The following is a 17,500-nucleotide window of genomic DNA, read 5'->3' as shown; positions in this document are numbered from 1 at the left end:
TCACCACCACATCGGAAGGCGCTTCCGTTCCTGCAGCCGAAAAGGGTCTCGACAATGGGAACGACAAAAGCTGGAGGGCCCGGGCGGGGGGAGACCTATAAAGGCGCGGAGCGGAAGACATCTGCATATTAGCATTCAAAATGGAAAGATGGCGCAGTTGATGCTGCACCTGCTCGCTGGGGGTGAGGTGGTTGAGCGTTTAAGGTTCTTTTGGTTGGAGATATGACAGTCCCCGGCTCGATTCTCTCGCCCGGATATTTTCTATGTGGTACAATGGTCCATATCTCCTCTGCTTATCCCTCCCTATCCCATGCCCTCAACCAACCCCAGCCACCATCAGAACTAAATGTCAGATACCCAGCCAGAAGAACACTAAACAAGACATCGCATTAAGAAATAATAGACAATGATGTTCTGAGAAATTACAAAGAAAGAGCATTAGTTAAATAGGCAGCTAAGTCATTTATGTAGCATATAACAAAGATAACCTTGTCGCGCGGGTTCAACCACTTCTCCCACCTTGTAAGTGCTTTATCTTAATGTCTGGTAAAAGAAGAGGAAAAGTTATTACTACGACAACCCTCAAACGAAAAATGCTAATGTTCTCCTATTGGTCCGTTAATTCTGATAAGCTTTGCAGTAAATATATGCACTTGTTTTTCCAGTGACAGAATCGGCACTAAAGAGGTGATGGGATGTTAGCTTCACTGAGGTTAATAAATCTCCACGACATGTATTTAGATAAGAAACAAATAATGAGTGCTTAACAATTATTCTGTACGTGGCGAAAATAACTGTCACCTTTGCAAATGGATGAGTTGGTGAAAATAAGGCAATGCCTAGGATGGCCATTTGGTTGTAGTGTCCTTGTTATATTAGAGGGGCAGCATGATTATCATATAATATTTGTTTATTCGTATTGATAGTAGAATATATTTTTTTTTTTATGTTTTTCCCTGAAAACGATTTAATTGTTAAGATATGAAACTTAAAAAGACTGACGCCAAGTCAATATATACAAGAGTAACATAAACACAAAGTAGAAAGAAATTTTAAACAGTCACCTATGAAATGCGCACGAAACCAAGAGCATGTGGTTTTCAAGGAATGACACGAAGGGAAATTAAGATGACCAACATTGTTTGCGCACAAGGATCAACACCTGCTATGACCTGCAAACAAACACATATTCTCTTCCAGAATATATATATATATATATATATATATATATATATATATATATACATATATTTATATATATGTGTACATATATATATATATTTATATATATATATATGTGTGTGTGTGTGTGTGTGTGTGTGTGTGTGTATATATGTATACATATATGTATATATATATATATATATATATACATATACATATGTATATATATATATATATATACATATATATACATATATATATATGTATATATATGTATGTATATATACATATACGTATATGTACATATGTATATATATATATATATATTTTCTATTAAATAATACAGCATACTCAGCACTGGAAATCTTCTTCCTTAAACTTTCTATCCTTCTCGCTATTTTCCTTTCTGTAGGAGGAAGGGAGAACACAATATCACCAAATGGAACCATATTGATTTTGGAAATAAAAACAAATTCATTACTTACAACGTTTCGCCTATGCTTTAGGCATCTTCTGGTAATTTTAATTTTTAAATCTACAAATCATGATCATATATACAATGTATACAAAATGAACTAGGATAGGTACTTTTTGTTTAAATTCTTCTTGGCGCCCCGTGGGATGCCCCGAACAGCTCCAGGGTTCCACACATATTTAATTGTATATTAATTGCTGGTAGGAGATTCTTTATTAATACAGCTTCCAAACATTTTAATTTTCTCTTATTGGTGTTCTTTGCTAAAATCGATGTACTACTATTCAAAACTTCCCGCGAAATATTCATCTTATGAATTTAAGAAACGTGCGATTTTATTGCACCATTCTGCATATGAAAAGTAAGCCTTTGAGACAAAGTTTGAGTTGTGTGTCCAATGTACTCGTCATTGCAAAGCGCACCGTCTTTGTTGAAAGGGCATGAGTATTTGTACACAACGTAACTTTGTTTTGAAATATCTTTCTCTCCTGATAAGTTGTTTTTCATGATAAGTGATGCAGTTCTGGGGTTACGATAGTATATAACCAATTGTAAGGAGTCCTCTTGCTTCTTGGGTTTACAATTTTTATGAATGATATTTTTAATGACTTTTTCATCTGTTTTATATGCGGATGTCATCGTACTCTGGTAGTAAATATTTATAGTACTCTTCGAATTTTCTGTATTACCAAGTACAGAATTAAATTTCTCCATTTTATTTCTAATTTCTTTGTCGATATCACACATCGAGAACCCATTGTTTGTCAATATTTGTTTGATTCTGTTCAATTCTTGGTGGGAGGTACCAGTTCGAACATATTTTAAAAGCTCTCGTAATGTACGCGCGTATAACGCTGATTTTATATTTTGATGGGCATTCACTTAAACCATTTAAGCATCTACCGGAGTTAGTTGGTTTCCTGTAAACACTTGTAGTAAATGCACCCTCTGCTCCGTCTACCCAAACATCTAGGAAGGGGATCTTATTACCGATACTTTCCTCCACGGTAAAATGCAGGCAAGATTTTGCTTCCATCATTTCCTTAAGTGTATCGAGCTGTTCTTTACCTTCTATGTCTACGAAAATGTCATCTATATACCTAACATACAAAAAAGGTTTAGGATTCACAGCATCAAGGATGGAGTTCTCAATATGGCACATGTATGCCTGTGCAAATAAAACCCCTAGGGGGCTGCCCATAGCTACACCGTCAATTTGGAAATACATACGGCCTGAAGGGCATCTGAAGGGTGCTTCCTTAGTGCAAACCCGGAGCATTTTCTCAAGGGTATCACGTGGTAATTTTGGTGGAGGTAAGCTATTGTGGTTAAAAACATTCTGCAGGATTATCTGAATAGTTTCTTACCACGGGGAGATTCGAAAAAAGACTTTCAACGTCCAGGGAAGCTAACTTTCCTTGAAGGGCTGTATTCCTAAGAATATCCACAAATTCATCCGTGGAACGTAGTGAGTGGAGAGTAGGAATATACGGGGTTATTAAATCATTAAGCTGCTTAGCTAATTGGTATGTAGGTGTAGGTATCTGCGAAATAATTGGTCTTAATTTGCATCCAGGTTTGTGGGTTTTGACGTTACCATAAAAGTAACCTGGCTCATAATGTCCTTGTAAATTATGAAATTTGACACCGTCGATAACGGCATTTGCGTTATTAATTAGATCAGTCACTTTTTTCCGAATTCTATCTACAGGGTTCCTTCTAATTTGTAAGAATTTGGACGAATCCTGCAATAAACTGTCAACTTTGTCGAAATAGTCCGAACGGTTGAGAATAACGAATAGGTCCGATTTATCCGCTCTGCGTATCACTATATCCTTGTTCTCGCGAAGTTCTTTAGCAGCCTGCCGTAACTCAGCCGTAAGAAGGGAACCACCTCCAACACCTCTATGCTTGGTGCTTTCAGCCTGCAATTGTTCCTTCACATCTGGGTTCATATTAATTTTACCATCCTTATGAAGTTCACACAAGTTCCTATAAAGTAGCTCTAGTTCAGCAGTTTTTTCAATTTTCCTAAACTTAGGCATGTAGTTGCACTTTAATCCCAAGTTAAGGAATTCCTTTTGAATATCCGAAAGAATGTAGTTCGAAATGTTGAGGTAACCGTCCGTTCTTTTTGGTAGTAAGACCTTACTTCCGTACAAACGGCTTAGTTTCTTCTGCACACGAGTTTCTGTGGAGTTGATGTACATAGAGAGGCTATGCTGTAAAGCCCTCTCTATCTGGTCTCTTAGATCAGAAGCGATAACACAATTACGGAATTCTTCTAAGGTCTCGTCTAATTCCGTATTAAGGCTCTTGATTAGTTTTTTCTTTTCTTCTACTTGCTCGTACAACAGCCTCCGTCTGAAGTCGAGCGTAAACTGTTTCTGCTGCACTGCTCTGTCATGAAGGCGTATATAGGTAAATTTAGGGAGCAGGTTTTCTTGGAGACATTTTCTATTAAATAATACAGCATACTCAGCACTGGAAATCTTCTTCCTTAAACTTTCTATCCTTCTCGCTATTTTCCTTTCTGTAGGAGGAAGGGAGAACACAATATCACCAAATGGAACCATATTGATTTTGGAAATAAAAACAAATTCATTACTTACAACGTTTCGCCTATGCTTTAGGCATCTTCTGGTAATTTTAATTTTAAATCTACAAATCATGATCATATATACAATGTATACAAAATGAACTAGGATAGGTACTTTTTGTTTAAATTCTTCTTGGCGCCCCGTGGGATGCCCCGAACAGCTCCAGGGTTCCACACATATTTAATTGTATATTAATTGCTGGTAGGAGATTCTTTATTAATACAGCTTCCAAACATTTTAATTTTCTCTTATTGGTGTTCTTTGCTAAAATCGATGTACTACTATTCAAAACTTCCCGCGAAATATTCATCTTATGAATTTTAGAAACGTGCGATTTTATTGCACCATTCTGCATATGAAAAGTAAGCCTTTGAGACAAAGTTTGAGTTGTGTGTCCAATGTACTCGTCATTGCAAAGCGCACCGTCTTTGTTGAAAGGGCATGAGTATTTGTACACAACGTAACTTTGTTTTGAAATATCTTTCTCTCCTGATAACTTGTTTTTCATGATAAGTGATGCAGTTCTGGGGTTACGATAGTATATAACCAAATTGTAAGGAGTCCTCTTGCTTCTTGGGTTTACAATTTTTATGAATGATATTTTTAATGACTTTTTCATCTGTTTTATATGCGGATGTCATCGTACTCTGGTAGTAAATATTTATAGTACTCTTCGAATTTTCTGTATTACCAAGTACAGAATTAAATTTCTCCATTTTATTTCTAATTTCTTTGTCGACATAGAAGGTAAAGAACAGCTCGATACACTTAAGGAAATGATGGAAGCAAAATCTTCCCTGCATTTTACCGTGGAGGAAAGTATCGGTAATAAGATCCCTTTCCTAGATGTTTGGGTAGACGGAGCAGAGGGTGCATTTACTACAAGTGTTTACAGGAAACCAACTAACTCCGGTAGATGCTTAAATGGTTTAAGTGAATGCCCATCAAAATATAAAATCAGCGTTATACGCGCGTACATTACGAGAGCTTTTAAATATGTTCGAACTGGTACCTCCTCCACCAAGAATTGAACAGAATCAAACAAATATTGACAAACAATGGGTTCTCGATGTGTGATATCGACAAAGAAATTAGAAATAAAATGGAGAAATTTAATTCTGTACTTGGTAATACAGAAAATTCGAAGAGTACTATAAATATTTACTACCAGAGTACGATGACATCCGCATATAAAACAGATGAAAAAGTCATTAAAAATATCATTCATAAAAATTGTAAACCCAAGAAGCAAGAGGACTCCTTACAATTGGTTATATACTATCGTAACCCCAGAACTGCATCACTTATCATGAAAAACAACTTATCAGGAGAGAAAGATATTTCAAAACAAAGTTACGTTGTGTACAAATACTCATGCCCTTTCAACAAAGACGGTGCGCTTTGCAATGACGAGTACATTGGACACACAACTCAAACTTTGTCTCAAAGGCTTACTTTTCATATGCAGAATGGTGCAATAAAATCGCACGTTTCTAAAATTCATAAGATGAATATTTCGCGGGAAGTTTTGAATAGTAGTACATCGATTTTAGCAAAGAACACCAATAAGAGAAAATTAAAATGTTTGGAAGCTGTATTAATAAAGAATCTCCTACCAGCAATTAATATACAATTAAATATGTGTGGAACCCTGGAGCTGTTCGGGGCATCCCACGGGGCGCCAAGAAGAATTTAAACAAAAAGTACCTATCCTAGTTCATTTTGTATACATTGTATATATGATCATGATTTGTAGATTTAAAAATTAAAATTACCAGAAGATGCCTAAAGCATAGGCGAAACGTTGTAAGTAATGAATTTGTTTTTATTTCCAAAATCAATATGGTTCCATTTGGTGATATTGTGTTCTCCCTTCCTCCTACAGAAAGGAAAATAGCGAGAAGGATAGAAAGTTTAAGGAAGAAGATTTCCAGTGCTGAGTATGCTGTATTATTTAATAGAAAATGTCTCCAAGAAAACCTGCTCCCTAAATTTACCTATATACGCCTTCATGACAGAGCAGTGCAGCAGAAACAGTTTACGCTCGACTTCAGACGGAGGCTGTTGTACGAGCAAGTAGAAGAAAAGAAAAAACTAATCAAGAGCCTTAATACGGAATTAGACGAGACCTTAGAGGAATTCCGTAATTGTGTTATCGCTTCTGATCTAAGAGACCAGATAGAGAGGGCTTTACAGCATAGCCTCTCTATGTACATCAACTCCACAGAAACTCGTGTGCAGAAGAAACTAAGCCGTTTGTACGGAAGTAAGGTCTTACTGCCAAAAAGTACGGACGGTTACCTCAACCTTTCGAACTACATTCTTTCGGATATTCAAAAGGAATTCCTTAACTTGGGATTAAAGTGCAACTACATGCCTAAGTTTAGGAAAATTGAAAAAACTGCTGAACTAGAGCTACTTTATAGGAACTTGTGTGAACTTCATAAGGATGGTAAAATTAATATGAACCCAGATGTGAAGGAACAATTGCAGGCTGAAAGCACCAAGCATAGAGGTGTTGGAGGTGGTTCCCTTCTTACGGCTGAGTTACGGCAGGCTGCTAAAGAACTTCGCGAGAACAAGGATATAGTGATACGCAGAGCGGATAAATCGGACCTATTCGTTATTCTCAACCGTTCGGACTATTTCGACAAAGTTGACAGTTTATTGCAGGATTCGTCCAAATTCTTACAAATTAGAAGGAACCCTGTAGATAGAATTCGGAAAAAAGTGACTGATCTAATTAATAACGCAAATGCCGTTATCGACGGTGTCAAATTTCATAATTTACAAGGACATTATGAGCCAGGTTACTTTTATGGTAACGTCAAAACCCACAAACCTGGATGCAAATTAAGACCAATTATTTCGCAGATACACCTACATACCAATTAGCTAAGCAGCTTAATGATTTAATAACCCCGTATATTCCTACTCTCCACACACTACGTTCCACGGATGAATTTGTGGATATTCTTAGGAATACAGCCCCTCAAGGAATGTTAGCTTCTCTGGACGTTGAAAGTCTTTTTTCGAATCTTCCCGTAGAAGAAACTATTCAGATAATCCTGCAGAATGTTTTTAACCACAATAGCTTACCTCCACCAAAATTACCACGTGATACCCTTGAGAAAATGCTCCGGGTTTGCACTAAGGAAGCACCCTTCAGATGCCCTTCAGGCCGTATGTATTTCCAAATTGACGGTGTAGCTATGGGCAGCCCCCTAGGGGTTTTATTTGCACAGGCATACATGTGCCATATTGAGAACTCCATCCTTGATGCTGTGAATCCTAAACCTTTTTTGTATGTTAGGTATATAGATGACATTTTCGTAGACATAGAAGGTAAAGAACAGCTCGATACACTTAAGGAAATGATGGAAGCAAAATCTTGCCTGCATTTTACCGTGGAGGAAAGTATCGGTAATAAGATCCCCTTCCTAGATGTTTGGGTAGACGGAGCAGAAAGTGCATTTACTACAAGTGTTTACAGGAAACCAACTAACTCCGGTGAATGCCCATCAAAATATAAAATCAGCGTTATACGCGCGTACATTACGAGAGCTTTTAAAATATGTTCGAACTGGTACCTCCTCCACCAAGAATTGAACAGAATCAAACAAATATTGACAAACAATGGGTTCTCGATGTGTGATATCGACAAAGAAATTAGAAATAAAATGGAGAAATTTAATTCTGTACTTGGTAATACAGAAAATTCGAAGAGTACTATAAATATTTACTACCAGAGTACGATGACATCCGCATATAAAACAGATGAAAAAGTCATTAAAAATATCATTCATAAAAATTGTAAACCCAAGAAGCAAGAGGACTCCTTACAATTGGTTATATACTATCGTAACCCCAGAACTGCATCACTTATCATGAAAAAACAAGTTATCAGGAGAGAAAGATATTTCAAAACAAAGTTACATTGTGTACAAATACTCATACCCTTTCAGCAAAGACGGTGCGCTTTGCAATGACGAGTACATTGGACACACAACTCAAACTTTGTCTCAAAGGCTTACTTTTCATGTGCAGAATGGTGCAATAAAATCGCACGTTTCTAAAATTCATAAGATGAATATTTCGCGGGAAGTTTTGAATAGTAGTACATCGATTTTAGCAAAGAACACCAATAAGAGAAAATTAAAATGTTTGGAAGCTGTATTAATAAAGAATCTCCTACCAGCAATTAATATACAATTAAATATGTGTGGAACCCTGGAGCTGTTCGGGGCATCCCACGGGGCGCCAAGAAGAATTTAAACAAAAAGTACCTATCCTAGTTCATTTTGTATACATTGTATATATGATCATGATTTGTAGATTTAAAAATTAAAATTACCAGAAGATGCCTAAAGCATAGGCGAAACGTTGTAAGTAATGAATTTGTTTTTATTTCCAAAATCAATATGGTTCCATTTGGTGATATTGTGTTCTCCCTTCCTCCTACAGAAAGGAAAATAGCGAGAAGGATAGAAAGTTTAAGGAAGAAGATTTCCAGTGCTGAGTATGCTGTATTATTTAATAGAAAATGTCTCCAAGAAAACCTGCTCCCTAAATTTATATATATATATATATATATATATATATATATATGTATATATATATACATATATACAAAGGATTACAAAGGATTACAAAGGATGAACATGCCGACAGAAGACCTTTTGGTCCATATCTAGGTCGGATGCGAATAAGGAAAAAAACTATAAATGAATAAAAACTACAATAATGCAAACAACAAACAAAACACACAAACAAACGCACAGGCACAGTCAAATAACAAACAAACATGCAAATAGCAAACAATAATAAATTGACATATAACTAATGATAAATGAGAATCAGACAAATGACAGCAAAACTAAAACAAACAACACAAAAAATGACAATATATGTATATGTGTTTATGTATTTATATATATATATTATATATATATATACATATATATATATAATATATATATATAAATACATATATATACCTATCCGGGAGGTGACACCTTGACGTGGTGGATAGGCTTGAGAATTTTGATGATTACAAAAGCTATGTCGATAGAGAGAAAATCTCTGCAGGATCACCCATATCGAACAGGTTTTGTAAGAAAGATCAGACAAAGAGCAACTCGTATACACAGTCGCAGGATCCACTGCTAACTGGCACATCCCTGATGGCGAACAGGGGAATTCCCCATAGATATATGGGGTACCGTCATAATGACGGCGTGGACCATTGGGCTTCAATGAATATAATGGATAAGGTGACACCAGAGAAATATCTCACCAGAAACTAGTTGGCAAGGAGGTGAGATTACTGCCAAAAAGCCCTTCATATCAACCATGAGAAGTACAAACAAAACAATACCGGGCGTTCCTGTTGGATCATCGTCTCCTAAAGGTTCAACTGTATTGCCTCATGTGCTTACGGGCAGTGTGCCACTGAATGTGAGTAAACACTGTCCAATGCCTACATGCCCTTACAAAACCCACATCTCCTTTCCCAGTTTCATCTTTATCCACATTATCCTTGAAGAAACCTTCTTCCACTCCACTACACGTTTACCTATCTCTTCACTTACTAGTATAGCCACTCCTTCTCTACCTCGTCCTCTCTTCACTCCTGAGAACCTTCCAACTACACTCCCAAACTCATACTCGCCCTTCCCTCTCAACTTAGTTTCACTCAAAGCCAACAAATCCATCTTTCTTCTCACAAACATACTACCAATCTCTTCCCTTTAACTCTCATCTATACCACATCCACGCACATTAAAAGATTCAAATCTTAGGGTGCTGGTTGGAAAACTTCTAGACTCTCTTATGCCTTTACTTTTTTTAGGAATGTCCCCTGTGGGGCTACAGGGAGAAGGATGCCTAATCCCAATCCCCGTCCCGTTTTTCTTGCATCTTACGATCCAAGTGGGATTACTTGGTGGCAGCATTCTTTTCCCCCACCACAAGGTAGGGACAGTAGCAGTATAATAAAAGTTTCATCATTTCTCTGTGAGCAGAGTCCTCCTCTTTCATAGACAAAAATGATGTGTGGGTCTGGTCCGTAGAGGAGCCCCATATAGACCCTAAAATATCAACTGCATGCTACTTTGCCATACCAACATGCAGCCAATACCCCAGACATAAACACACAATATATATATATATATATATATATACATATATATATATATATATATATGTATATATATATATATATATATATATATATATATATATATATATATTATTACAAAGGCGGAACATGCCGACAGGAGACCTTTTGGTCCATATCTAGGTCGGATGCGAAAAAAAAGTATAATAATCTAAATAACAAATAAAATACATAAATAAATGCATAGCTATAGCTAGATAATAAACAAACAGGTAAATGGTAAATAATAATGAATTGACATATAACTAATAATAAATGAAAATCAAAACAGACAAATGATAACAAAACGAAAACAAATAATATGAAATAAATCATAATCATTACAGCATCTTGCTTAGGTGTTTATCTAAATAATTTTTAAAGCTTCGAACTGAACTATATTGCACTACCTGTGCAGGAAGTTTATTCCATTCATTAACTACATGGTTGGCGAAGTTGTTTCTACCTATTTCCAAATTGAATCTATTTCCGGACAGTTTGAGACCATTGTTTCTTGTCTGATTCTCATTCAATGTGAAATTTTGTCACTTTTGATGTTGTCAATTCCCTTTAGAATTTTAAAGACCTGTATCAAGTCACCTCTGAGTCTACGCTTTTTTAGGGAAAACAGATTCATATGTTTTAGTCGATTTTCGTATGATTTATTTTTGATATTTGGAATCAGTTTTGTGGCTCGCCGTTGTACTTTTTCCAGTCTGTCAATGTCTTTAATGAGATTCGGTGACCATACGGAAACAGCATATTCCAAATGTGGATAAACTAACGATTTATAGCTTGTTAATGAGTGATGGACTTTTGAAATCAAAAGATCGCGCAATCAGTCCCAGAATCTTATTTGCTTTCTCAGAGGCTGAAATACACTGCTTGGATGATCTGAGATCGTTACTGATAATTACGCCGAGATCCTTTTCACTATCCACTTTTGTTAACGAATTTCCAAATAACTTGTAATCGTACTTACTGTTATTTTTACCTATGTGCATTACCTTGCATTTACTTGTGTTAAATTTCATTAGCCACTTTTCAGACCATTGCTGTAATTTATCCAAATCTTCTTGAATATCTAATTTATTTAAGTGATCATTTGCCATTCCGCACAGTTTTGTATCATCAGCAAATTTGGAAACAGTAGATTTTAGTCCATGGTCTATATAATTTATATATACTATGAATAGAAGTGGCCCAAGAACGGAACCCTGAGGAACTCCACTTATAAAAAATTTCCATCTAGAAGTTTTTCCATTTAAAACAACTCTCTGTTTTCGATCATTCAACCAATTACTAGTCCAACTTAATAGGCTACCACTTACTCCGTGCAAGGCTAATTTAGTATATATATATATATATATATATATATATACATATATATATATAAATATATATATACATATATACATATAATATATACATATATATGTATATATATGTATATATATGTGTATATATATAAATATATATATATGTATATATATGATATATATATATATATAATATATATATATATATATATATATATATATATATATATATATATATGCATTTGTACAACACTGATTGGGTCCCAGTGATTAGAGATACATTTTAACAACCACAATTGTCATGAGGATACTGGGGTTTGGGCCCTTGGCAGTGCCACATTTCAATTTCTGCATGTCGGCCTTGATGGCTTAGAGTTAAAGTGCATTGTGGTTGTTGATATATATATATATATATATATATATATATATATGTATATATATATATATACATACACACATATATATATATATATATGACTAGATAAACACCATATGAGGACGGAGCCTTTATTTGTACGACGTTTCGCTTATTACAGCTTTTTCAAGTACAAGTTGAGATACAAATGCTTGAGATTAAATAAGGGGAAAGGAGGGAACGGGGAGAGAAAAAGGGGGGGGGAAGGAAGAGGAGGAGGAGGAGGAGGAGGAGGGTGGGGGGATTGGACACTGGGAAAGGATGAGAATGCTGGCCCAAACGTCCGTGAGCGAAATGTCCACAAAGGGTGGTTTAAATATTTAATATTTTGCTGGCCATGGGTATTAGGGGAATAATGTGAGGAGATATGTTAAACATGCCCCTGTTTTGTTCAATAGTGTTCGTTCCTTGAATGGTTGCTGCTTCTAAACACTTCCTGCGGATTTTGTCTGGTTCCCGCATCAGCAGCTCTGCATTCTTCCAGTCCATAAGATGGTTTTCCTTGTTTCTATGTGTCACACATGCATTGGTGGTGACATCATGCCTGACGTCGTAACGGTGTTCACGTATTCGTGTATTCAGGTCGCGTGACGTTTCTCCGATGTAAACTTTATCACATCCTGAACACGGAATACGATAAACACCGGCTTTGGTGCCCGGTGTCTGGTTGTTGTGTGTTTCCGTCTTCGTGATGTCTTTTATTGTTCTGCTTGTCTGGCACACTATTTCCAAGTTGGTGGTTCTTAAAAGACGTATCAGGTTGGTGGCAACGTCGCCGGTTGGCAACACGAGACGTCTAGTTGTGCTGTCCTGCTGCCTACGGCTTTCCCGAATCTTAGCGGCCTGCAGTTTGCAATTATCTAAAAGAAACTCTGGAAATTTTAGTGTTAAAAAGGTCTCTTTAATAAACCTGCACTCTTCTTCTAAGTATTTTGCACTACATATCCTAAATGCCCTAAGGAAAAAACCTATTACTACTCCTCTCTTGGTCCTTATATCATGGTGGGAGTAGAAATGAATTAAATCATTTTTGTTGGTGGGCTTTCTATACACTTTGAATTCAAATTGGTTACCGTACTTAAAGATGTGTGTGTCCAGGAAAGGAAGAGAATCGTGGATTTCTTCCTCTAGGGAAAACTGAATGGTGGGCTCCACTTCGTTTAAGGCCGTCTGCAAGCGCTGAAGATTGAAACGCCTGGGTGTGACGAGTAAGATATCGTCCACTTGTACTTGAAAAAGCTGTAATAAGCGAAACGTCGTACAAATAAAGGCTCCGTCCTCATATGGTGTTTATCTAGTCAATCTTGTCGGCAGACTGCCACTTTTAAGCATATATATATATATATATATATAATATATATATATATATATTTGTACAGCACTGAATGCGTCCCAGGTATAAGAGATACATTTTTACAACAACAATGGACTTTAATTCTAACCCATCAACATCGGCAGACCCGATGAAAGCTAACATGCAAAAACTGAAATGCGGTACTGCCAAGGACTTGAACTCGGCTAGCGCATGACAAGTGCTGTAGTGACTTACCGAGCGACTCTCAGTCTCGATTGCAATGGCATGGAATTAAAAGTAATTTGTGGTTGAAAAAAGATATCTATTTATCTATCTATCTATCTATCTATATATATATATATATATATATATATATATATAAATATACATATACAGTATATATATTTATATATATATATATACATATATATATGCATATATATATATATATATATATATATATATATATATATATATATATACATATATTTAATATATATATAAAAACAGTATACAAAATTATAACAGGAAAAGGAAAACTCGTAGACAGTAAGTACATTCGTATATTGCATCTTCAGGCTAAATGAAAGATACAGAGATGTGTTTAAATATAAGTATCAGGTAGCAACCGCAGGTGGGGAGGGGGGAACAATACAGTGCTGACCTGACCTCCATCAACCTGACCAACACAAAATGGTTCAATCTGGCTGAAATATCTTGGTCACCATTTGGGTTACTAATTTATCACATCTAAAATGTCCATAGCTTAAGTTTATATCTTGATCATAAGTGCCTAATATTAAGCAAGATTCTATTACATTTCTTTCATGAAACTTTTATTTCTTATTTCTTATTTGTTCTAACTGAGATTTTTACTTAATTCATATTTTTGCTTTCTGTCCCCTACATTTTCTTATAGCGATAAACGTAATTAGGCTCATAAAATGTTTAAAAAATTTGCCATCCTATTATTTGTGTTGAGTGTGTGAAGTAATGTTTTTAATGAAAATAAGTGTACTTCTTCTTTTTCATCGTCTTTGGACATCAAGAATTCTCTTTTTTTTTCTCTAATATGTTATTTGCATGGACACAGTGATAACAACATGATAAATGTCAGTGTAAAACATTCATTGGTCTACAGGATCTATCGTGGAAGCGACTATAAAAGTAAATTTAACACGTTGTTTACACTGTATTTCGTTGAAAGAAGACGAACACAATTGGTCAAGTTGTTTAAGGTCTTCGTAAAGACCTCATGACTGCAGAAAATCTCTCCGTTTAGTTTGTCCAAACGAGAGGGCAAGCATATCTGAAATTGGTCTGACCTGTTTCCCATGAAAATAACACAACTTTCCCTCGCCAGTTTATAACAACAAAGAACCAACGATTACTAAATAAAAGTGACTGATATGTTAGCCAGAATAAACATAGGTAAAAACTTTTATAATAGACAACGAATTGACATTTTAGGAACTACATCATTGATGATAACTCCTTATATTAAAAAAAAAGAAAAAGACTTAAGCGGCATTTCCAAACTTTTACATTTCGTAATATGACACGTTGTATTTTCAGCCAAATGAGACTTATCAATATGTCTATATAAGTGTAATGGGTTTGTAAGTGCACTTCTAGACACCAAGGGTTTGTGTTCAATATAATACCGAGCGAGTGTTCAATATAATATGAGTGAGTGTGTGTGCGCGCGTGCGAGCGTATGTGTGCGTGTGATTCACCATGGTCTTGGATTACGTGTTGGAATCATGATCAACAGCTATTTCCCTCCCGGAAGAAAGCCCAAAGCTCATATATGACCGATCTATGGGTAATGCTGTGACCTTACACTCACACACACACACACCCAACTCTCCTCACACGAGAGTTGGAGAAACGACCTGCAGCGCAGAAATACAGAACTTATTTCAGCGATGGGCCGTAGTGGCAACCGGAAATTCTATCAACCACGCCATCAAGTGTGTGTGTGTGTGTGTGTGTGTGTGTGTGTGTGTGTGTGTGTGTGTGTGTGTGTGTGTGTGTGTGTGTGTGTGTGTGTGTGTGTGTGTGTGTGTGTGTGTGTGTGTGTGTGTGTGTGTGTGTGTGTGTGTGAGCACACACACACACACACACACACACACACACACACACACACACACACACACACACACACACACACACACACACACACACACACACACACACACACACACACACACACACACACACAAACACACACATAAACACACACACACACACACACACACACACACACACACACACACAAACACACACACACACATTTACACACAAATACACATTAACATTATCACTAACACATAAGTAAAATAGCCTGTGCACGTCTTTGTGTACAAAAGTACGTTCACTTAAATCTATGAAATTCAAATGACAGTTTCTGTCTCTTACAGCAAAATTCCGATTTTATGACGCTGCAGAATATATTCGGAAGACATTAAGCATCGACTCACTGCTTCTCTATGCGGTTTGACTACCAAACCTAAGGTACTTCCGCCAATAATGCTATTCCTCCTTCTTTTACCTCTATATTAAATCCCATTCCAATGGTGCCTGGTATTTTTCTTTCACTGGAAGCGTCACAGATAATAAATCTTCCCTATGATATAATTTGGCTGCAATTCGTGTGCGATCAAATATCAAAACATTTAACTAGATATGTTCGTTGCCACATCTTAACATAGGTATTGTTTCTAATTTTTGAAAACACCTCACGTATAGTTTCTTCAAGAATGGTGTAAAAAGATTTTAGAGGCCTTTCTCGTATAATGAAGCCTCATTATCTGTTGACGAGATATGATAAACGGAAATCATGCACTCTAAGATGATATATTTCACGTCAGATCAATGTGTTTGTATGACAACAATTATCTATCCATGGAAGTCTGAAACTGAAGCCTCTATTATCTATCAATATTTTCTGGCTGAAAGGAAATTATTTGCGCTCAATGTAAAATGTGCAGCTCTCCCTTATTTCTCCTAAATATTAACATGGATATAGATTTTACATAATTTAATAAAGAACGGGTAAAGTTTCAGTATCAGACTTCTATTGGAAAGTAAGAATATAGATCAGTCGGGAATCACGGATAATGGAACCTATCTACTGCCTCCCAGCAGTATTCTTCGTCGAATATGTCCCTTGTATGGGATTAACCCAGAAAGTGCTGAAAACCTTTCTATCTGGAATCCAGTCATTAGAGGATTACTTGGTGTTAACCAGATCAGAAACCATGAATACGTCAACGTATTGAAGAACTTTCGGACTAAAGGGCCATTTACACGGTCAAACAGTTTGACAAACCCGGTTTGTCAGACAAGTGTTTGGAGTGATATTTGACCGTGTGAATGGAGTATTTGGTCTTCAGACACGTTTGTCGAACGTGTTTGACAACCAAATACCCTATTCACACGGTCAAACACCACTTCAAACACTTGTTTGACAAACCGGGTTTGTCAAACTGTTTGACCGTCTAAATGCCCCTTTAGGCTTACCAGTTCTTTTTAGTCTAGTTCACCCATCGCATCATAAAGAAAAAATCCTCCGGTACTAGCCAAAACTAAATGTAGAAAGTGTCCATCGTGATGGGAGGATTACTTATCGTGGCCATGGATAAGTTGTAGTCGAATCGGTTCACTTATTAGATTGAGGATGATGCGGTCAACTACGAAATTTCCAGGGTCTTCCTATTTTCAGTAATAATGTGTAGAACTTATGCTATGGGATTCTGGACGAAACAGTCACTGGCACTTTTGATATGTCTTGTATTGGATTGGTACCTTTCGGAATTACTCTGGATATGATTTCTCTATTTGGTGAAAATGTGCAGTTATGTACCCTGTTTATGTTCAGAAATCTGTGAGCATTAGCGAATTTAGTATTAGTGAGTAAAAAGTGAACGGACCTTCTTAATCAAAATTGCAGGTATGCAGGTGCATAGAAGTTGTGTGTATGATGTGTTATATTCGAAAATTCTATTCTTGAATAGTATCATATTCAGAGCAAAAGGATGTGATCTGAGTGCCTTTAGAACGCTGGTGGAAGA

At 36.3% G+C, this 17,500-nt stretch overlaps 2 protein-coding genes across 2 annotated transcripts in view; one reads left to right on the top strand and one right to left on the bottom strand.

The window, feature by feature from the left end:
- The window catches only part of LOC143027995 (uncharacterized), a 6,022-nt gene extending 1,275 nt beyond the window's left edge, over positions 1–4,747 (bottom strand). Inside the window, exons 1-2 of the mRNA XM_076189639.1 lie at positions 4,737–4,747; positions 3,007–4,039 (exon numbers count right to left, since the gene is read on the bottom strand). Of these exons, the coding sequence (XP_076045754.1) occupies positions 3,007–4,039; positions 4,737–4,747 (1,044 nt within the window). The remainder of the gene's footprint in view (positions 1–3,006; positions 4,040–4,736) is intronic.
- A 338-nt stretch (positions 4,748–5,085) lies between these two features.
- LOC143027986 (uncharacterized) overlaps positions 5,086–17,500 on the top strand; it is a 45,057-nt gene continuing 32,642 nt past the window's right edge. Inside the window, exons 1-3 of the mRNA XM_076189631.1 lie at positions 5,086–5,093; positions 6,258–7,060; positions 7,114–7,422. Coding sequence (XP_076045746.1) covers positions 5,086–5,093; positions 6,258–7,060; positions 7,114–7,422 — 1,120 coding nt within the window. The remainder of the gene's footprint in view (positions 5,094–6,257; positions 7,061–7,113; positions 7,423–17,500) is intronic.

This window comes from Oratosquilla oratoria, chromosome 1 (genome assembly GCF_046742065.1).
Source record: "Oratosquilla oratoria isolate Oo_2021 chromosome 1, ASM4674206v1, whole genome shotgun sequence".
NCBI classification, from domain to species: domain Eukaryota; kingdom Metazoa; phylum Arthropoda; class Malacostraca; order Stomatopoda; family Squillidae; genus Oratosquilla; species Oratosquilla oratoria.
The sequence above is the reverse complement of the archived record's forward strand: the minus strand, read 5'-3'. Positions and strand labels throughout refer to the sequence as shown.